General features: G+C 40.2%; 1 protein-coding gene across 1 annotated transcript; it reads right to left on the bottom strand.

Annotated features, from left to right (window-relative positions):
* Positions 1 to 4857: 4857 nt before the first annotated feature.
* cenpi (centromere protein I) lies at positions 4858 to 21898 on the bottom strand. The gene is made up of 20 exons (XM_049585666.1): positions 21655 to 21898; positions 19522 to 19659; positions 18037 to 18155; positions 17633 to 17740; positions 17125 to 17173; positions 16837 to 16883; positions 16514 to 16603; positions 16280 to 16411; positions 14790 to 14930; positions 13310 to 13430; positions 13004 to 13098; positions 12427 to 12544; positions 12177 to 12241; positions 11866 to 11975; positions 10814 to 10949; positions 9493 to 9617; positions 9015 to 9063; positions 8131 to 8349; positions 5774 to 5815; positions 4858 to 5625 (listed from the first exon to the last, which is right to left on the bottom strand). Exons 1-20 carry the CDS (start codon positions 21827 to 21829, stop codon positions 5482 to 5484), a joined length of 2223 nt encoding a protein of 740 aa, XP_049441623.1. The 5' UTR covers positions 21830 to 21898; the 3' UTR covers positions 4858 to 5481.
* Between the last annotated feature and the right edge of the window lie 993 nt (positions 21899 to 22891).

The raw sequence follows: 22891 nt of genomic DNA, 5'->3' as shown, positions 1-22891 counted from the left end.
TAACCATTATTAAAGCCACTATCTGTGGAAATATTTCTCTTATTTCCTACATTTTCAGATGTTTTGCAGCAGTCGTCGAGATCAAAAGACATGCAAACCTATCATCACATCAAAATGGATCCCCTGGAGATAATTCGGATGTGCTCCTGCTAGGCTTTTGGATTCTGAGGAAAATGATATTTCAGTACAGGAGGATTACTGTCCATGAAATTTACTTGAAGCTATTTTAAATGAATGCAGATTGATAACGCTGAAATGTCCTGCAGAATGACAACATAAAAGTCATTTTCAGAGGAAATGTTCTCTGTGAGCCAGGATGTCACTTCATTTCCCCTTTGGGAAGGAAACATTATTCAGCCTTTTCTTTTCTTACCAAAATAAACCAGTTAAAGCTTACCAAAGACCTTCAATTTCATCCTGAACTGAGCCATGAACACCAATAGTTACCGGGCTTTATGATCAAAGATGAAAGAATACAAAACCAGTGAGAAGGAGACAGAGGAATGCTTTTGATGTCCAACACCAAAGATGATTATTTTTTTATGAAGCAGATTTCTGTTTGCGTGTTTGATTGATTTTTCAACATGAACACAAAGACAACATTTGAACACCACAACAGGGAAAAAAGAACAACTCATATACTAAAGCAGATAAATTATTGCCAAGGGTTAACTACTGGTATGTCAGCATGAGGGATATCAACATATTTGGGTTTTTTACATGAAAAAAAAACAGCAAAACTGCTTCAAATACAGGCCTGTATCACTAAGTTTGCATGCTTAGCCAAAAATGCAAACAAACTTTGCTGTAGTTGTTGTCTGGTAGTAACACCTGTCAATCACACTGGATGTGCAGGGTTCCGATCATGTGTTTTAGATACTATTTTGTTTACATTCGGGTGTCAAATATAGGCTACTACTCCTGTCTCATCCTCAGAAAGCAGGATAACTATTCCCCAAATATTCCCCCAAATTATCCCACACGGTGTTGCGTGCTGGGGGGCTTCATAAAACAGTCTTGGGGCTTAAGACGCACACCGTGTAATTGTAACCATAATTACTCGCGACATCCAGAGTTCAAATCCGGCTCAACACCTCAGTCTGCCATCACACGTCAGTCTCCACCCACACAAACTGATGAGGCAGAAAAGCCCTTAAAAATGCTCTTTTTTCTGCAGTAAAGCGAGACTTGCGGGTAAACTTGCAGAGAAAGATCTGGCAGCTTCTGTCTTTCTTCCTCCTCTGGGCTCCACAAAACAAGCGCACACTGGGGCGCACACTTGAAATCAGTGTCGGTAAATTTACTTCCTTTGATCCACAATTAGTGAATGGAGAAACTGTGGACTGTGCAGCTTGTTCAGTCACACACTGAGCTGCATGTTGCACAGAATCAAGGACAGAAAGAAACGAGAAGCGGCTTTCCCAAATTGCTGCCAAAACGTCCAGTTGCGCACCTTTTGTTCTGAGCTCCACCGGCCAGAAGCACACACACACACAGGCTGTAGTTATCCTGAAGCTCATCCTGCAAACACTATCCATCACACGGATGAGGCTGAATGAAAACCCAGCAACCAAACTGTGATCAGGACGATGCATAGTATCCTAACTGCAGCACAACATGCACAGGAGTGACCCAAAGGCGATCAAAGCAGCCTGTCACATTGTCACTCCATGCTTCTCCCTTTGCCCTGAATGTGAGGTTAACCGGCTTCAGCCAAAACACATTTCCTGCAGTAAACACTCAAAAAGAAGCAGCCTCCAACAATCTTACCTCTCTTCTCTCCGGAGCAATGCTTCAGCTCAGGTAGGACTGGCACAGCTCAGTTGAATGTGTTGGCGAAGACGCTGAAATCAGCTACTCCCGTGGATGCAGGCGAGACACGAGCTGGAGAAAAAGTGAGGAGAGCAGCAGCGGAGATGAAGATTTGAAACGGCGGAGCAGCGCAGCGCTTTACCGGCGGCGGGGTCTGTGTCTCTGACATCAGCGGGCTGCTTCTCTTTAAGGTGGCTCCGCTCACTCACACCAGCGCCACGCCAAGCGCCGAGGGTTTCATCCGGTGGGTTTAACTACCTCAACACATCATATCATCATCATCTCACAAAGCCAGAGTTGGGTATTAAATGAAATACTGACCGGAAAACTTCCGTGGCTGTGGTGCGTTATGGGAGCTGCAGGGGGGAGGCTCTGAAGTCACAGAAAACTGTCAGGATGAGATGTGGCTCAAGGTTGAGGGAGCACATCTTCTCTGCAGCTCTTCATCATCGTCGACAGAGGATTGACAACTTCAGTAAAGCCTACAAAACCAAACAAGGCTGTGATGTGCAGATTTTTTTCCCTTGTGACCAAAGTACTTACTGTTGTTATCAGGATGAAATAATATGCATCACTTTCTAAGATTAATAAAAACAAGGAAATTAATAAACGTACCCAAATTGACTGCGTCTCAGGTTTGAAAATTGTGTAGAGATGAAACAATTCATCAATTAGTGGATGACAGAAAATTAATCAATGCAAATAACAACTCCAGTGTTTAGGATTCATGTGCATCTGTTGGCAGGAATGGTAGGCTAAATAAAGCCCCTTTGCCAATGCACAACAACACTTACACCATAACACTTTTCTATTTAATGGGAAAGGTCACAATCGGCATTCACTCAACTGACTCAGCAGAAGTCAGAGGTATTTACCGGCTCTGACCAGGCAGTGATGTAGCCTACACCTGGGTGGACACACTAATTTTAGCCCCTAAAAATTAATTTCTCTTTGCAAAATACCATCTGTCTCTGTCCAAGCAGCCTCCAACATAGCTCAAAGTTTAATAAGCAGCTTGAAAGAGAGACTGAATAAAGAAGCAACCACATTCACTGGTGTCCATATTGCTTTCTAGCCTAGTTTTTACTTACCTGTTAGCCCATCTGTGATGTCCTAAGCACCAGTCTATGCAGTTGGTACAGAAAGGAGTCTATGGTGTATTTTTTAACCGTTTTCCCGCCTTTAAAAAAACTGAATATACATGCTAATTTTGGCAAAATGTGTATAAAATTCATGAATATGTTTTCATTAGTTCATAATCACCTGAAAATGAGAGTCATTGTGTTTCCCTTATGTAGAATTAGCCGTTTGTATCTACTTAAGGAACAGGTCCTCTTCCCGGCGTCCGCCATCTTGTTTCTGCAGTAGCTCCACTGTCAAACCAACTGCTGGCTCTAGATTGAACCAATGGTGTTATTGCGTCGGCTACCGTAGTTCTCCCACACCAGGGGTCAGCAACCATTACTACTAGAAGAGCCATTTTTGGTCAAAAAATATATTTGAGCCTTACAATAAAGGTAAAACGGCCATATTAAGTCTAAATTAGCTTATCAACATTACTAATAAGTCTAATCATTAATATGGTTTACCATTAGGTAGCTACTCTGCTGTAAGGTATTTCTTATTTATTAATATTTGAAACTTATACAGCAAAAGTAAACAAATCTGTCCTGGTACTATTTAATACAATATTTTGCTCAAAGACAATTCCTTTCTGAATTTGGAATAAACAGCTAGCTTCGCTACGCAGACTCAAGACAAGCCACGCTCTTGACGTTCAGAAAAATTTAGAGAATAGGCACCAGGTCGTAGTCATATAGCTATGACTCATATTTCAGTTTACGAAATGTTAAAACATTTTTTAAATTTGTTGTAGGCCTATAGATAACACATTTATACAGTTGGATAATGTAAGAATCACTTTAAGCCGACAACAATGATAAATGTAAATTAGAATGTTCAAAAATAACCATGATTAGTTTCCATTAAGCCTACCCCTGTCCTTCACAGCTGGCACACGGGAAAAGTTTGACTTCTACAACCTCACCACTAGATGCCACTAAATCCTACACACTGGACATTTAAGAAGTTTAAATGGAGCAGAAAATGCGAAACATTTGATAGTTAAATCTTTTAAAATGTTTCATTCATGTAAAATTGAATGACGTTGGGTTTAGGAGCTGTTGCTTAGATGAGGCAGCATTTTAAAATGTAACCTTGGACTCTATAATCTCATGTAACTGTTCACTATATTTGGACATTTCATAGCCAAAATGAATAATCAATTAATTGAAACAAATATGGTATTGATGAAAATAAAAATTAGTTGGAGCTCCAAAGTGGCACTTCTTAGGTACCTACCCGTAAGGGTGCAGGTTTACTTTCAACACCAGGGGTGACATATGAAACAGGGGGTTCTTCCATCAGAAAATGTTTGGCATCAAATGATTTCAATTCTGGTGAGTTGTTATGCTCCAGTTTATGCTGTAAATATCTTTCATTTTGTCAAAATAAAAGTCCTCTCCTATTTTAATGTTTTAATTTGGCAGGGACAAATGCAAATGGACTAATGCCCCCGTCCCTCGTCCCATAAAAACCTACACCTGTGCTTGCCTGTGCATGATCCTGATCCTCCCTTTTTAATGCTTCACAATTACAATAATATGAAGGCTTAATACTAATAATGACAAGCACAAACAACCGTTTGGAATGTTCTGTGTCAGCATGTTTTGGCACAGACTGAACTGATCACTATATGTACCTGGCACAGAATTTCATCCAGTGTTCTCAGAAGTAGCCGAGGAGCCAGAGGCCTGTTAACCATCCAGATGGGTCCTTCAATTAAAACAAAATGCTGTTTTCCAGATGGCAGGGCGACTCGCTGAAGAATACACAAGACCACTTATCCATGTAACAGATAGTCAAACAACTGATGCCATTTAAAGAGGCAGAAATTCAGGTTCAAGTGAGGGCGCAAGACTAAGACACTCGTAAACTGTAATGTGCTGCGACATTATGTTATTTAGATACAACAGATTGGTTTTATTATGTTAAAAGTCTTACACTTATTTATTTTCATCAAGGTGCAAGAGTCAGGTTTTGCAGATGGCAAGCTGTACAAGAACACAACACAAAAACATAAACAATAAGCTACAGAAAATGTGTTTTCAGTGTAGAAGCTGGTTCAAGGTCAGAGTGTTGTCATTAAACAAAGAATGTCTGTTTATTGCAAAGAAGACAGAAAATACTGCAAATTCTTCAGTATTTTGTCAACATTTATGGAGATCATAAGTTCTGTGATGTAAGATCTGGTGGATATTTCTCCCTGACCTGACAGACGAAAATGCATTACCAAAGATCCTCTTCCACTTTGTTTTTTGCATTAAACATACCTTCTTCCCTGCTGAATGTGAAATCACTGAACTTCAACCTACTACTGACACTGCTTCTGGCAAATGGCCGCCAGGATATCTGTATTGCTGAATGCAAAATACTATAAGTGAGAATACACAATAAACACAGATACATATATCTACATAAAAAGATATTCAGATCATTTGCAAGAAGTTCATCTGGAGGAGACGAGGAGATGAAATATGTACAAGTCTTTTAAAAAAAATGTGGGTTGAGATGCTAGTGGTTGTTTTTCCTCTCCACTGAGTCAAGCATCTACCTCTGCTGTGTGGACAGACTGTCGTCCTGCCCTTCGCCTGTTGCCAGCTGCCGGCTGATGTTGCTCTGAACAAACTGTTTGAGACCGTCGTAACCCTGATTGAACAAATACTCCAGATACCAGCTCCACGGCTTGGAATGCTGAAACACACACACAGTCACTTTCAAGACATCTGAAGGCTCGGATGATCAAAGCGATGCGTCTTAATCTCTGAAATATGACTGATGCACATCAAAATACATGTGAAGTCCATAATAAATGCTGAAATGAAAAGGAGAGCTCTTGTACCTTTATGGAATTGAGGTCCATGTCCTTTGTCCCCGGCCAACACTGATAAAGAGAGAACATTAATATTCATTGTCAGTACGCCGCACTAAATCTCACAAGATCACTGCTGGATGTTGCAGCTGGATCAAACCAAAAAAAGGTGCGTGTATTATTAAACATGATGAAAACCCATGTTTCATGCAGGGCCAATTAATAATAAAATGTCCTTCTGTATTAATGTATCTTCTATGAAAGATACATTAATAGCACATTTGTCTCCTTGTCTTGCCTGTAAGTCCATTAACCAAACTGTACAGACTGGCTGCTTGCTGATCTATCAAGCGCCTTTCACAGTGTGAAAATCAGCATGAGCTACGTAAGATACACAGGGTTCATACAGAGATTAAAAAATGAAATGTGAGGACTTTCAAGTACTTTCTCAAAGCACTTTTTTTGGTTTTCATTCAGAGCAAATAACTAATTTTCAATCAATATATTTTAAACAGATGAATATTAACAAGGTCTCTCTTTTCAGTTAAGGAGCACTTATCAAACTCATCTTAGGCATAGCTTTAAAGTCCTCAACAAAGCATTTGAATATCATAGAAGCATCTGAAAATAGTGCAAGGAACCTTAAGCTTCACTTTAAGTTTTCGGCAGAGCTATGACATTGGCACAGCGCTGAAGAGGGAGGAGAGCAAATCGTAGTGAAAAGCCAGCTCATTAAGTTAAATCATATTAATGTTAGCCATGCCAACAGAGGTCTACTGGTTCTGCCAGGGTTGTAAGAGTGAAGCGAAATTAAAAAAAAAAAAAAAAAACTAAGATGTCGAGACCAATAGGAGAGAGAGAGTGTGCAGCAATTCAGTACAAGCTGGTGACATGTCAGAATTTTAAAAAAGAAAAACCAGAGCGATTTCTGAGCAATTTAACTGCAATGACATGGTGACCAATATAAAAGTGTGTTATGTGGTTCATCTGAATTACAAAGACTTTTTAAATGAATAATTTACCCACAAAGTGACCATATGTATATCAATTAGTCATAGCTACCTTGAATTTGTGAAGAAAATGTTGTTTTTCTAGCATGCCTCCATGAAAAACAGCATTACATGTTGATTTATTAATTCATTGTGGACCACATTTAACAACAGTAAAACAATATAGAAACAATCGTTTATAAACTCTCACACAACTCATGCAGTATAATCCAAAACCCCTTTTCCACTGCGCTAAAAAACCTGCTAACATCTGGCTTTTTAATGCAATGGGAAAGGTTTTAATTGGCATTCACACCTGGGTCAAATAACTCTGCTGTTGTCAATGGTATTTCTCACCTCTGGCTTCGATCAGGCATTGACAGAAACTCAACACCTGGGTAAATGCCCTAATTTTAGCTCTGTTACCTGCGAGATGCAATGACGAACCACAAAATACCATCCGTCTCCGCCAAAGCCACGCTCAAACATCGATGCAAATTAGTCGGCACTGAGTTTGAAAGAGAGACTGAGTAAGTAAGAGATATATAAAAAGAAGTAACCATTACGTTTTCACAGGCCTCCATGCTGCTTTCTACTATTTAACTGTTCTCTGTCCTGTCCATGACGCTGAACATGACACACTGAAAAAAAAAAAAACAAAACCTCACACAGAAAGGCATGCTCATCTGCTGCAGAGCCATGTACACAGCTCTGGTCTTCTGACAATGGGGAAGGAGTCTACAGCCTATTTTTAGAGGGTTTACCCATGTTTAAAAAACCTGCATACATGCCCTAATTTTGGTGGAAATGGGTATAATTTAAGTATCATTTATCCAGTTGTATGTGCAGTACTTTCCAAAAAAACACATCCGTTTGTGCTAAAACCTTACTGTTTGACACTTTACCGAAAGTGAAACTTACCTACGCTCTCTTCAAAGCCAGACTCCATTACTAAGGTTTTATAGCAAATCTGCATGTGTTTGGGACGTACTGAGCATACAAATGGATAAATGATACTTGGATTATATTGCACAAGTTGTATGAGAGTTTGTAAAATGATTTTTTAATATAGTTTTGCTGTTGTTAAATGTAATCCCCAATCGATCAATAAAACAATATGTTCATAGTTTTCCAAGGAGGCATGCAAGAAAACAAAGTGTTCTTCAGGAAATCAAGGTAACACGGCATGATTTATTCATCTAGAAATGGTCATTTTGTGTGTGAAGCATTCCTTTAAGCACTTTGTTAAAAAGGGAGTTATTTTCAAGGTATTCCAGCACTTGATGTTTTCCACTCAAAATGCACTTCAAACCCTGATGGAAAAAACATTTCATGGTGTGAAGCAGGCATCCAAATATCGTTGTTAGACAGACCAGATTCAAAACAGTCAACACTCACCTTCTGGTGAAAGTCGACAGCGTAGCTCATAAAGGCAGGATGGTGGATGAGGTCAAAGCTTGTCCAGTATTGTGGCACACTGCTCTTAAGCAGCAGCTTGTTCCCAATCTGTATACCCATGCCTGGTTGAAACATTCTGGAGTTCCACAGGCAGTTGACCATGACGACTGCATAGTGGTTGAACTCACGAAACGTCTGGCCGCTGATGTGAAAGGCCTGCTGAATAAAAAACAAAACAAAACAAATTAAAAGGGAGCGACAAAATGAGAAGAAAGCAAGCAAAAGAAAAGTGGAGAAAGAAAGTCACTCTCCACATCTGCAGAGTTTCACAACTGATGTCTGTCGTGCTGATTAATTTGCGTGCCATTTACCAAGTCCATTTTTCTTAATAAAAAGTGTCTCTGACATTTCCAGGGGAGCGTGCTGGCTGCCTGACATGTACTTGTAAATTCACAGCTTGCAGTGGCAGATGTATTAAAATCAACAACTTCTTAAGTCTTCATCTGAGAGGGTATTAAAGGTTACCAGCTGTAGGTAGATGCATGTGAATTCCTAAAGAGCTAGACTGAGAGATGGGAAATCTATAAAAGCTACCGCAGTGAATCAAAGCAAACAGCGAGTCACTTTGGAAGAGCGCTCCAGATAAATGCCTAAAATGTAAATGCAATCATGAGAAATGCATTCAAAATCCATGGGTTGAGATAACTGTTAAATTAGCTCCTCTAATCAAATCACTGCTAATAGAAAATCACTTCCTCCGCACTGTATGTCAAGTACTTGGTGCAATGGACCAAAATGTACTGCTACAGTATCGCTGCAATGCAAATCACAGTATGGCTCATTTTCAGACTTGCACAGTCAGACGAAAGTCGTTTGTTTCTTACCTCTCTGATTTTCTCTTCGTTCTTGGCCGATGTCAAGTTCACCTTGTATCTAAACAGAAAAAGAACAGACCCGTGACCTCTGTGATCATGAATTACTTTAGAACAGCGTCTTCTCTGTGGACTGTCAAAAAAGTATAATGCAATTATGCTCCAATTTTCCTTTGCCATGGCATGTTTACGCTCTGCTTTGGCAGAATGACTTCAGAGCCCTGGGGTGTAGTCAATTAGCCGACACTGTAAGGATTTGTGTTATTAAAGCCTGGAGTTACAAATGACACTCGAATTCTACATAGAAAGAAGAAGAGGGCTTAAGTGCATTGCATCTTAAGACTCTCATTATCATAAATCATGCATTAATGTATACGTACAATTAAGCCGTTTGATTCCAGCTCTGTTCCAACATTAAATATGCATCAAAACTACATCACGGCTGCTGCTAGTGTATGTATCCCAAAATAGAGATGTACACAGTCCCCACCTGTACATGATGTAGGCCAGTCTGTCCACACTAACAGGGTCAGTGGCAAACAGGGCTGGGTAAAAAACACCAGGCGGAGGCATCACCACAAGGGGGAGCCCATACTTCAGAAACGTGTCACACACCTGGAGGAGAGACATATGTAATGAATACAGGTCTAAATCTCAAGTTTCATCATGATACTATAAATCAATTATTTGGACAGCAGTACAATAGTTGCAGATATTAAAAAGTCTGCCATGATAGAATTTTGATTTGATTTGACACAGAGACGCCTGTGAGACGATATCAATAAGTATCCTTAGATTTCTCTTGGCTGCTTTCCATTATCTGCCTGGTGCAAGGCCCCTAGCACTGTTTTAATGTTTGGGAAGGAGGTGCACTTAGATGGAAATGTATCGTTACACCCCTATGAAGAGTTAAGAGTGAAAAGTAGATACTTCAACATACAGTTTATCTCACTGCTGAAGCTTTTATCACCTCTCTGCTTTGTTAGAAGCCGGCACACTGTCATGTATGAAGCTGTTCTTGGCATCCTGTCCTTATATTTTAGCTTTTCTTGGCTCCAATTAAACTGGAAACTACTTTTTATGCTCCTGTAAAATCTCCTCTTTCTCCATCTTGGTGAACTTAAAAACCTTTCCTCTGAACTGGAGGCAAGCCAAACCGTCTGTCAGTTTTTTTTGTTGATTGAGTTGAAATACTAGGATATATTCTTTTTAGGATGTTATGCATTCATTTTATGCATCTATTCTCAAGAACATGTAATGTACTGCACTTATCTTTCGATATTCCCTGTTGTATTTATTGTATGCTGACATTTCATGAATACTGCATTATCCTCCTGATCTGATGTATATTGTTATCCCTCCATATTTTATCTAACTTATTTTAAGCCTGTGTTGCATGTTTTGTACCCTTTTTTTTTTTTCCCAAGAGTTTAACTGCTGGACACGATGCCCCCTTCTTCACTGTGAAGTTCATTCTCAGTGTATGTGCACTTATAGTTTCAAGTTTCCACATCAGACATGTCTAAGTTACATGTTGGACCACGAATGGCCTCCAAACAAGCTGTGATGTCACAAATCATGCAGGTAAGCACACCTGTGAAACTCAGAGAAGCCTTATCTCTTCAGCAGATGAATGTTTAAACAGCCCGGGAGTGCCAAACTCTACACACACATCATTCTGCACAGTGAAGCTCAAACATCCAAGTGAAGTCATAATAAGCAAAACTTGCTGCAAAACTGGCTGCAAAACTGTATCTTTCCTGCCAAAGCCACAAAGCAGATTTAGTCATTAGCACCATCAGCTCATTTACCGTCTCATAGAAGTCCAGAGTGAAGCTGAGGAGGAGGGAGTGGCAGCCTTCGAGCTGAAGGCCCACAGAGGCCAGCCGACCCACAAAGTCGACCAGCTCCATCACTGAGTCCTTGAACCCCGACAGAGTCATGTTTCTGGGACAGAGGGCAGAGCAGGGAGTCAGACATTAACCACAATGGTGCTGAGTGAAAGTTGTAACACCGGTCATCTGATTTGTCTGAAGCCTTACTCTACTGATGACTCAGGTCTCAGGTATGACAGATGAAAGCTCACATATCAGATGAAAGAGTAATGTTGGGAAAGTGTACACAAATACATAATCAATGATCCCCACGTCTAATCTTTCAGTCGTACTCTGGCTAAATACCAGAGGTGAGTTTGGAAATGGTAGTGGTCGGTGAACAAAAAAATGGATCCCTCCACTTATTGGGTCATTTGTTGTGGGATTAGACATGTGAGGACTCGATAACGCTGAAGCCCAGGTATTTAAACATAACTGACACTGACTCCACCCCTTAATTTGGAGGCTGAAAAATCATTTAACTGGAGATTAGGGCTGTTTTGTGTGCAAACAAATTTCAATTAAAGGATCTGACGAATAAATGGGCTCAAAACCAAAAGGGAAAACGTGTCAATACACACTACTGCCCGAGTTGCTTTGTTTGCTGGTGGATAACAAATGGCTTAAATTCAAGCTAAAAAGTTACTGGACAGACCAATCTGTTAAAACAAAAGAAAGTCCAAAACAAGATATCTCACTCAAAACAAAATCATATAATAACTCAAATTAATAGAACTATTAAGCCTCATATTTGGAACAAAATGGTTAAGTCAACTGGGACACCTTTTCATTACACTAAACCACAGTAAATAAAACTGAACACCTCGACACTTTTATTACATATGTGAGAATTGATTAGGTGTCAGAAGATATTTTCGTCTTGAGCGAGCTATAACCCTTCTGCTCTCAAGTAAATTCACAAAGTGTTCTGTTCCTATTGTTTATGCTCAGGGCATAAAAAAGTAGCAGGAAGTAGATATGAGACTCACATGGAGGTGTGGCTGTTGAGGCTGATGTCCAAGTCATCCTCCAGAGCGTACACTGAGTGCCAGGTCAGCCACTTCAGCAGCATACTGTTTAGACACTCCATCAGTCCACACTACAGACGCAGGATAAAGAGGGAAAGCATTAAGCATGCAGCAGTTTAATCACTAAGCTAATACAGAAGCACTAATGAGTGCTTCATAATTATAATACGAACACTAGTGCATTTTTTCTATTAACTTAGAGCAGAAGGTTTGGTAATTCAAGTACAGTAGCAGGAGCTCATTCTGCTCATGCCTCGGGGAGGGATGCCTACCTTAAAAAATAGCGAGGATGTGAAGAAGAGCTGCATGAGGGGCTCAAACAGAAGCTGTCCAATTTCTGAGGCAGGGGAGACAGAGGGTTACAGTTGAACAATGCGGTTCCTAAGATATCGCACAGTATGGCAGGCCTCGCTAATGTGGAAATGAAGCTGCGACATTATTCCAGTCAAGAGCCAGTCTGGGTCTTTTTTACAGAGACAGACCACTGAATGTAGAGACAGACACAACCAATGGAAAACTCACGGGAACTGGGGACAACAGGAATGTTGCTCAGCAGGCCGAGGATCTGTGGGCGGAGGAGGGAACCATCCCAAACGTTGAGAAATTTGTAGAGAAAAGCCTCTGAACTGGAAAACCCCTCCTGGAGGAGGAATGAGGCAAATCACTTGCATTGTGAAATCATTGTTTGACTGTGGTTTCAGCCAAGCTTGTGGGCGCAGGTTAATGAATACAGGGAATTGTGAATGACAGGTGTCGAGTGGGCCCTGCTTACACCTGATATTAACGTGTATCTTGGGTGACCGTATCACAAGTGGACAGCTCAGGGGGTGAATGAACCCAATTGTATACATCCACAATGAGTGCTGAGATCCAATCACTCAGACCTCACTCATAGGTGGTCTGAGCCACGTATGGCCACATGCTGTTAGCAGTATGTACGCTAATGTGTCCTGGGCCACTCTTAGTTTACATCCTTGCTTATCTGACGCGACGTGACAGAAGTAGAGCTGTCTACTTGTGTCAGGATCACCTAAGGCGCATGTTAATACCAGGTGGAAACGTAGCTCGTAGCCATCAGGGCCTGAAGTGTGAGGCTCACCTGGAGAAAGTGCTGCGTGGACAGCAACTTGTTCAGAAAATGCAGAGCTTCTTCTGAATTCTGGGAGGCTCCTCCATCGCCGCAGAACAAAAATTCTTCAGAAAGACAGCAAAAAGGGTATTTAGTGAGTGGAAAAGCCAAGGGAATACAAAGTCTCTTTTAAACCCCTCTCTGAAGAATCCTTTTGATATGCCAACTAGGTGATATGTTAGGGTTCAACTCAAGGTCAGCTTTGCTTTGGATGAATGTTCCCACTAAAAGATGTCACAACACTTTGGTAGTCGCTCCCCCTGCCCCCTCCCCTACCTTCATGGAGAGCGTAGCCGAGCCAGAAGTTGAGGCGTAGGAGGGCAGACTCATCCTGTACACAGTCCAGGTACTGCAGTGCCAGACTGGAGCCCAGCAGTGAGCCCATCTGAGCAGGCAGCTGGTGGAGGTAAAATGAAGAAACAGAAAAGACATGCAAGAAAGGATGATTGAGAGGCTATAAACAACCATAAAACCAAGAAGAGACAGAGAAGCATACAAAAACACACGAAATGCAGCTTTGAGTGATAACTCTCTCAAATCAGTTTCAAATCAACGTGTTTACCTGCTACAGAGGAAGAATAAACTGATGCTCGTGTCCTTGTTTTCACTGAGTGGGCCACCGATCCGCCACTGAGCTAATTTTTCAGTATCCAGTAATCCCCATAATACCAGCACTGGGACAGTTCTGCCATTGCACTGGATAGCTGATACAGTCCCTTATTGTGTATGAACAGCTGCCTCCCAATATGGGGACTTTATCAGTATAATAAATAAATTAGAATGAGGAGAAGACAGACTGTGAATGGACACAGCTCGGCTCCTCAATAATTATGGAGCAACTGTATCATTAAACTGAGAAAGCACCATTCTGCTTTAGATAACAGGAGTGCAGGCAATGAGGGAAATAATCAATGATCCTTTTGTCAATGCCTCTGCTGAATAGTTTTATGAGTGTGATTGACTGTACTCATCTGTCTTTTCTGAGATACGGAGAAAGTGGAGCTTTCTTGGCAATAAACACGGTGGACGCTATCGCTGTCCAGAAGCCTTATTGCTCACGTTGGCTTTGTAGGCGGTGAAAAGAGGCGAATTTATGTAGCGTGACGCATAAAAGTCCGCAAGCCATTTAAAATGACTTATATTAGTTTATCAGGTCACTGAATCTGCGGGGCAAATGGACATTTATAGAGAGGCCTCTTTAAATGACCATTTGCTATGAAACTTTATCCTCATCCAATGCATTACTCAGATACATCGCCAGTCTTTCATTACTCATATAAGATAGATAAACCACCATATCTGCAAAAAGAACAGCAGCTGAGGATAAACAATGTGCTCTTGTTTATGCTCTAATCTGATAAACAAATTACAGCCCCAGGCCACCTCTGCTGTGGATTCTCTAGGACAAAGTTGTTAGTGGACGACTACAATGCACAGACAACTCTATAACAGTGACACAGCACCACCCGGTGGCTGTGAGGGTACATCACAATTTAAACACACTGGTTACATCTTAATGGCACAGAAAAACTGACATACATTTAATTCTGCTGCTTAAATGATTTATGATCTTTACGCTTAATGCTTCAGTGATATTCTGTTCCCAGTCCAGGTGTGTTGGGACTAACAGCCCGACTGTAAAAAGCTGAAGTTTACAGGAGCGGAGGAGTGAAACACTGAGAAGAAGGAAGACAGTAAAGGGGCAGAGGCAGCACCCTGCAGATGCAGAACTAAGATTTGTCCCAGGAGAAATTACCTCTATGCGATGCATATTTTCCAGGAGCTGAGCAAAAGAGTTGAGCTGCACCAGAGGGACCACTTTTCTACTGGATGATGGCTCAGTCGGCGCTTTACAGACGACAGAACTCAACGCCGGCAATTCCAGGTGGCAGTGTTTCTGAGACAGAAAGCACAGACAACAGGAAAATAAATCAAGGTAAACCAAAGCTAGCACACATTTTTAATTTCTTGAAATTAATCGAAGGCTAAAAACATGATAAAGAGATTAATTACAAATATTTACTTTATAGATCTGGTACTTTGTATTAAGCAATACGGTTTCTATCTTCGAGGCAAATCAGGACTGAATTCTCACTAATCTTTTGAGTCCAGCTACCTCACAAAGTAATGTACTTTGGGTAGACAATTATTTACTTGTGTATGTATTTATGAAGCATGGACATGGAGACAAAGACATGGAGGAGAGTTGTAAATACTGTGACGAGGCTGATCAGCTTGCAGGTCTACAAAGCTGGGCCGCTCAGTTTGCCTAATTCTCTTGCAGCTCTCCCAGCTCCCACATGGTGTTTTGGTTTGATTGATTTGTTTTGCCTTTTCTTTTAGCATGTAACATCTCCATTCATCATTTTCCATTTACCCTTGCACTTGCACACACCACTGATGCTACTGGTTGTTCGCATCTCATTAATTACTGTTTTGTGTATAACATTATTTAATAAATTGCTTCATTTTTGACCTCCACCTTTCTGTGTATTCTCCCTCCTTTTGTCTGAGCCCTGAGCCAGCTCATGACAATACAAAAACCTTGAACACATTTTGAAATTATGGCTCTCCATAAGTTTAAAGCTTCCATTTTGAAAGAGTTTTACTTCTTTGAGTCTTTTGTTTTTAACTCAAGTGTCGTCTCATGTGAGGCAGTTATTTTTTGTCTGGAAGTTGCATAAAAGAAGAAAATCAAATGCAGTGATGTACCGTATGATTATTTTAAGCCATTTCCTGATTAAATCTATAGACACACCACTGTATCAGAACTTATATTGTTACCATGATATAAAATAACATTTACCATGAAAAAAGATTTTGGCCATACCATCCACTGCTAGCATATTATCACCTGAAACTGAGAATCATTGCATTCTCATTACCTAAGAATTATCATATCTTCATATATCTGTGTGAGGAGCAAGTCCTATTCCACAGAGCAGGCTATGCTGCATAGTTGTGTTCCTACAGTAGCCCAGAACAGAAAAACCAAACACTGGCTCTAAAAAGGGCCTTTTGCATTTTTTGGTAACCTAAAGCCCACCATAGGTTTTCCTAAACCCTTGGAAAAGGAGGGGTATTCGTAATCTGAAACCTCATTGCGGATGCCACTTAATCCCAAACACTGCACCTTTAACATTCTGCAAATGGATGGCATTGGCAAGTAGCAGCAGTAACGAGTGTAGCAGGAGTGATTGGGAACACAGTAAACACTGTATTTGAAAACTTAAAAGACTTCCATACCCTTTTCCTGGAGTTGGTCTTATCTTTAGTTGTGAAGGCCAGACTGATGCTGGGGGCAACCTGGGAACCGGCCCTTTTCTGGACGGCAATCAATGCTGATTTCCAGGGCATATTGTGGTTCCTAAACCCACTCTGTTAAAAAGAAACATACAATTGTGCTGGTGATTTAGAGGTAAGGGTAATACTGTGTTATGACGGCAGAATAAGCATGAACTGCACAGTCCACGTACAAACCTTCACTCGAGATGGGATGGAGAGCGTCACCAGTTCAGGGCAAAACACTTTGTAAAGTGACAGTAGACTCAGGAGGAACGGCTGCCTTCCCTGAGGAAACAACATCAACATGCACAACTTGAAATCTCCACTTTTGCATAGTCTTTCTTAATAATGCAGAATACAACAATAACCAGTGATATGGAAAAGGTAACTGTTAATGGGAGTAATGCACAGAGCATAGGACATAAATACCCTTTGATTTCTCTCAATAGATTTTCACATGGCAATATTGTTGTAGCTTTGATCGATGACTCTAGAAGGCATCAAATTAACAGGCTTACCAGTTTAGACTGTAGCTCCAGTAATTTCCTGACTCTGAAGACTCGCACTAAAAACAGAAAAAAAATAAAACCATCAATGATGCTGACAGAAGTGATAAGAATACTGAAAAAACAAATCAGAACTAGGTTTAATGCCAAGTAGATCTTATACAAGGAATTTGCCTTTGTGTTTGGTGCATACTATGAACTTATGAAAAGAGGAAATTAAATAAAAGCAACATGATGTAGTAAACAAGAAGATAATAGCAGTACAATCTTGTTTCAAGTGTGAAAAAATCTCTGACTTACCGCTTTCCTTTCTGGTCAAAAGGTACAGCAGATGGCAGATGAAGGGACACTGAAACAATGTGACAAAAATAATGACTTCACATCTCAGCAGTTGTTCAGTGGATCCCATATCACATTACAGTGCTGCAGCCATTTCATTACGCTGGAAAATGGACAATCGTCACATGTGAACAAACAGGACAATACAATCTTCTTTTATAGGCCTTAACCAGATAAGCGCATGATCTGCCCAGTGAGGCTGAAATAAACCCTAATATAACACACCAAGTCTGTCTCTGACACCAGGCACATCATAAACAGTGGGGGCACTTGTCGTTTCAATCTTTTCTTTTTTTAAAAAAAAAGCTCTGGTATAAAATCATACATGTTATTTAAAAGACAAATAAGCTTCATAAATACTAAACTTGTTACTCAAAGTCATGTGTAAATGAATAGTATATAAATTTGATATGATAAGTTTTTGATAAACATCTTATCACAACAATGCAAAGCTCATCAGCACACATACCAGATTTTCCTCTGTAACGAAGCTGAAGATGAAGCCATAGATAGCTCGCAGTTGGTCTTTTGCATCAATCATGTCAAATACGGTCAATACCCACTTTATGAAAAGAATCTGAAAATTGTACATTCAAGTAAACACAGAAATTGATTTACTATGATGCAATCTGTGGTGCAATATGTGGTGCAAGCAATGACACATACATAATATAGAAAAATATATTGACTGAATTATTATATCATTGGTACAAAAAAATCCTTTTGTTTAAAATTGGTTAATGATGCCAACTTAGTCATTGGGATAATATGATTATTTTAAGGTAATAATGCATCTGTTCTAGCAAACATACATGTAAATTACTCATAAACAGAAAATGGAAAAGAATGTGGACAAGTCAAATTTGCTCTTACTTGTGTAGTAACAGGTATTTTGCTGATTCCCAGCCAGACCACCGCTCGAACAACAGCCTCCTGTGGCACCACAGTGGCAGGAATCAGACACTTCAACACCCGGGCACATAGAACAGTCCCTACACAGATAAAGTCACAGAAACAACAAACAACAAATGTTCAGACTGACTGTAAAAAGTGCAACATTTCCAAGTCATTATACACACTTTCTCCTCTGTACATGTATATGAAAGACATTTTTGTGCCACCTGTTTATGCACTCACAATTAGGCTCTAGCATTCTTGTCAATGCAACTGCACTGAAACACCTTAAATTTCAGACAGCACAGTGGCTCAGTAGTTAACACTGCCACCTCTCAGTAAGGGTGTTTTCACACTTAACCCAGTTGGTCCGGTAAAAACAAACTCAGGTTCCTTTGCCAAGTTGGTCCGGTTCAATTGGGCTGGTGTAAAAGCAGTCAGTCAAACCCTGGTGCAGACCAAACTACTGTACCAAGACAGCTTAAAAAAGTGCAACTCCATCCGTTGTCAGGCAAAATCTGGTGTGGTTTGTTTGTGGTGTGAAAGCAAACTAACCAACCACAGGATTTTACTATAACAGATCTGTGACATTAGCATGATTTCAAAACCTAACCCTAAAACAAATCCACATGCTGATCATAAAAATTGTTCTTGAAGCGATCTTAAAATTGATCTGTATGAGACCATGCATGTAACCTATACACGCAAATCACCACCATAACACATATGCTTGTCAGCGCAGGTATTTTCCATGACTACTGGGTCATACGCTGGTAAAACTGCTGTGTTTGTATATAACTCCATGTACTCTGTCAATACATTCAGTCCAATTAACACTAAGTGTAAGTAATCACACAGTAACAACCCCTGAATCTGTACAGTACAAGACACCTCCTTTTTGTCCGGTCTCTACCTGCAACGCATTATTCATAACACACAGTCTATTTGCAGTCTAATAAAAGTAATAATGCTTACAATCAATTATTTTTTAATGAGCTCTTGTGACACCAAACAACATAAATATACACATCAAAAGTATTAAAGTGCTGTCAGTCGCCAGAATTTTATTTCCCCATATGGGTCCTAATGTGACAGGAAAACAAACGCCCAAACTGTCAACGAGGTATTTGTCAGTTGGTATCACTTCATGTTTCCTCCTCTTGGTTCATTTGTAAAAAGTCAGTGTGAACAGAAACCACACCAGAACTAAAATGCAACAATGCATAATTTTTCCCCGTGTGGTTTCTACCCACACTCCAAGGACAGGCAGGTTGGATGAATTTTTGGCTTTAAACTAACTCAAGTGTGAATAAGAGTGTGACAGACACTGCTCAAGGTGCTCACTTGCTTGGTGTATGATGCAACAGACTTCAGCTCTCACAACTATCTACAGGTTAAGCACCAAGGAGTATGGATGGATGGTATTATACCCGGTCCACAGCTGCTGCTAAGTGACTGTCTTACCCATACGGAGGCTCATGGCAAACTCCAGCATGATAGAGACGGCCTCTGGAGAAAGTCCTTTACTGTAGGCCACCTTCTCCACCATGACCATGTTCCTCTCCACCTCATCATTGCCTAGCACGGGAGTACCTGCTTCAACTACAGTGGGGAGAGAAGACATCACATCAGAGTGTGTGTACAAGTATTTAAAATGTTAAAATACGTACACAGTTCAATGCAGCAATGTCAGAGAGTTCAGATGTTTATTTTCTGCTAATGTTGATGTTGACATGACCGCAGATGAGCTGGTACTGTACAAACTGTGTGCTAAAACAAACTCCAGTGACAGAAAACCTGTTACTGCCACATGCTTACTGCCTCCCACATGAAAACTCCCAGCTTTAACAGTTTAGCTGAGTGTTAAATCCATCATAACATATTCAGGGATATGGTGGCTCCTCATTCAGCATCAGAGAAACAGATGCTAGTACTGATGTCATCTGGAGACAAATATTGAAACTGCCCTGTTAACGTTAAATAATCCCAGTGAAGTCTTTTTGGTGGCAGGACAAGAAAAACATTATATTTAAGTCTTAATTTAAGAGTTTTCTGAGGATTACTCAGGATACTGGTGTGTTATATGTATGCTAAAATTGGGCTCAAGTAGACTGGGTGAACAATTTTTAACACATCTTTCCTGAGTATATGCAACAGTTTTTAAACTTTTCTGTTCTACATGTAAAGATATATATCTTTTTAGGTCAACCATGGTATTGGATCGGTATCAGGTATCGGCTGATATTGCAAGCCCAAGCATCGGGATCGGGATCGGGATCGGTATCGGTATCGAAACTGAAAAAGCTGGATCGGTGCATCTCTACAGGAGAGATGTTCAGTCAAGTACAGACAAATCTCTACACTACTGTGCACCAATGTCTGTTATTGTAGCTACTGCATCAAAACAGGTGACCCCATTGACAGTAAATAGAGATAACAGCTGTCAAAATATACTACAGTAAAACTTACATTAAAAGCCTAGTCCCATTTAAACACCCAGTCTCTTTTACTAGCCCAGTGTGGATACACATTTTGACACAAATATACACGTCTCACTTAGAAGCCTGGTCTGGTTGTAAAGCAGTTCTTATAGAAGTTCTTCAGATGTATGAAAGTGGGTTGTTGGCTACCTCAAATTACGTGCCCATTCCTCAATTGCCCTCAGGACTTATCAAAGAGGTTTTTCATCAAATTGAATCCAATTGTGAGTGCTGTTTTAACAGAATGAAGTGGTGTTGTGTCGGTATGCCTGGTGCATAATCCTTGAGTACTGTAACTCACTCTCTCTGTGATGCACTGTCTGTCGGAGCTACATCAAATGAATGATTCATAATTGATAGATTATCTGAAGCCTTATTTTCCTTCGAGTAATATTCATACTGGTTTAAATAAACAGTTTGATTGTATTTGCAATCTTTGCTGAGCAACAGTTTTGTTTGAAAGGGATTAAAGGTCTGTCTCAAATACAGTCCCACTGATTTCACTGATTTAAGCAAATAATAGCTTGGGTTATTAATTAAAGCTTTATAATATTTGATCATAGAAATAAATTGCAGCATAGCTGAAAATGCCGATTCAGGTCACAAAATACAAAAGGCCAGCTTTTATGACAATATGACAGCAGCCATAATAAATAAACCTAAGTCTAGTGTAAAACTCTTAACAAAAGTCAATGATCTTGAAGTTCAGTCATCTAATTCAGTATGAATGGGCCAACACATGCAGTGGCAACAGATGACGTCACAAAATTGAGGGTCAATCCTCCAACATGGGGCTTTTAGTAACAATACTGTTGTCTGAGTTTGTAAATAACTAATGAGTTAATGCTAACATAAGCTCTGTGTGGGACTGTCTTGTCTACTAAGATAAGAGCTAGCTAGTTAGTAATTTAGCAACATTAGCTGTCAGTAAAGCCAAGTTACGCCCCATATACAATAACAAAGTAACGTAGACTTATGGTAATACTATCCGGGCCTTGTCCAGTTATTTTCCAGCATCCTGTTTGTCAGTTAACGTATGTAACTTTGATAACTAGTACAGTTGGTAAGTGTAACGTCCCCATCTGCTATCAACAGTTGTGTCTGAACCGAGTCATACCATCAGAGAAGTACTTCAGGGCAGCTACAAACGGATCTTCCGCCTCATTCTTTCTCCTCTCTTTTTCGGCGACTCTTAGACTTCTGTTAACGCTCCGGCTGCTGGACACTGACTGCTCGTTTAGAGACGACGTTTCTGAGTCCGGCGACCCCGACAGGTTTAACTTTGCTGCCATTTCTACATTGCTAAAAACTTAAAAACACTACTCCACTCCGTCTTCAGCCATTCAAACAAAACTCAAATCCTACGCGCGACCGTTGGTGTGCGCTTGCGCAGTGTGGTCCTTCCGCTCGGTTGCTTCCCGGGAGTTGTAGTCCCTGTGTATTCAACCGCCAGAACGTTAGCTAGGACTACAATGCAGCTATTATTTCGTGTTTAATGAGAGAAGGCAACTTGATCAACGTCGACAACCGGTAAGTACTCCACTAAAAGCAAAGCACATAAACAAATAAACAGAACAATATATAAACTGTAATATTAAGGCACCAGTAACTTAACTCGCAAGTCTGTGAAGGACTGGCAAGGTATCTTAACCCTCTATGGTACTGTGTTCCCTCTATGTAATACCCATTTTTGGCCGTTTACACTCGCACAATACGTCCTCAATTGTGTTGTAGCCTAATACTTTAAAAAAGAGCTAGGACCCTATGAAAACCAGTAGTGCTGATGATATTGTAACTTGACATTCAGGAGGCCATGTCAAGTCTCATATTTGGGGCTTTGTTTGCATGGTTCAGCTCCATCATCTCCCCTAAACGTCTTTTTCTGTCATTTTACAATCTAGGAAAGATGGATTCACAATAATAGGTGAGTAGAGTTTAATAATTAATTATTTAATGTACTTTATTTGAATATTAAGCAATCAAAAATTGGTAAAATGCAAATGTTGCCCTGAAGCAACATTGAACATGTATGGAATCCCATCTTGACGGTTTTTGTTCTAGTGCATTTATGTTCATACATGGTTTAAGTGCATAATAGTCATCACAATTTTATTTTCATTTCTTCAAATCAATTTGGATACATTTATTAAAGTAATTGGTTATACAGTTGAGATGATGACACTGTATAGTCAACTATAACACTGCACTTGTGAGTCCTCTCTGCAGAGCATACTGCATTCTTACATTTTACCACACACATTATTCTTCCATTTACAGAATGAATGCAGTATTATTCTATGATTTTTCAAGGAAGTAGAGGGTAAAAGTAGCATTCACAGTTGATGTTAGCAGGA

This window comes from Epinephelus fuscoguttatus, linkage group LG9, assembly GCF_011397635.1.
Source record: "Epinephelus fuscoguttatus linkage group LG9, E.fuscoguttatus.final_Chr_v1".
NCBI classification, from domain to species: domain Eukaryota; kingdom Metazoa; phylum Chordata; class Actinopteri; order Perciformes; family Serranidae; genus Epinephelus; species Epinephelus fuscoguttatus.
This window is presented reverse-complemented; position numbering and strand designations above follow the sequence as displayed.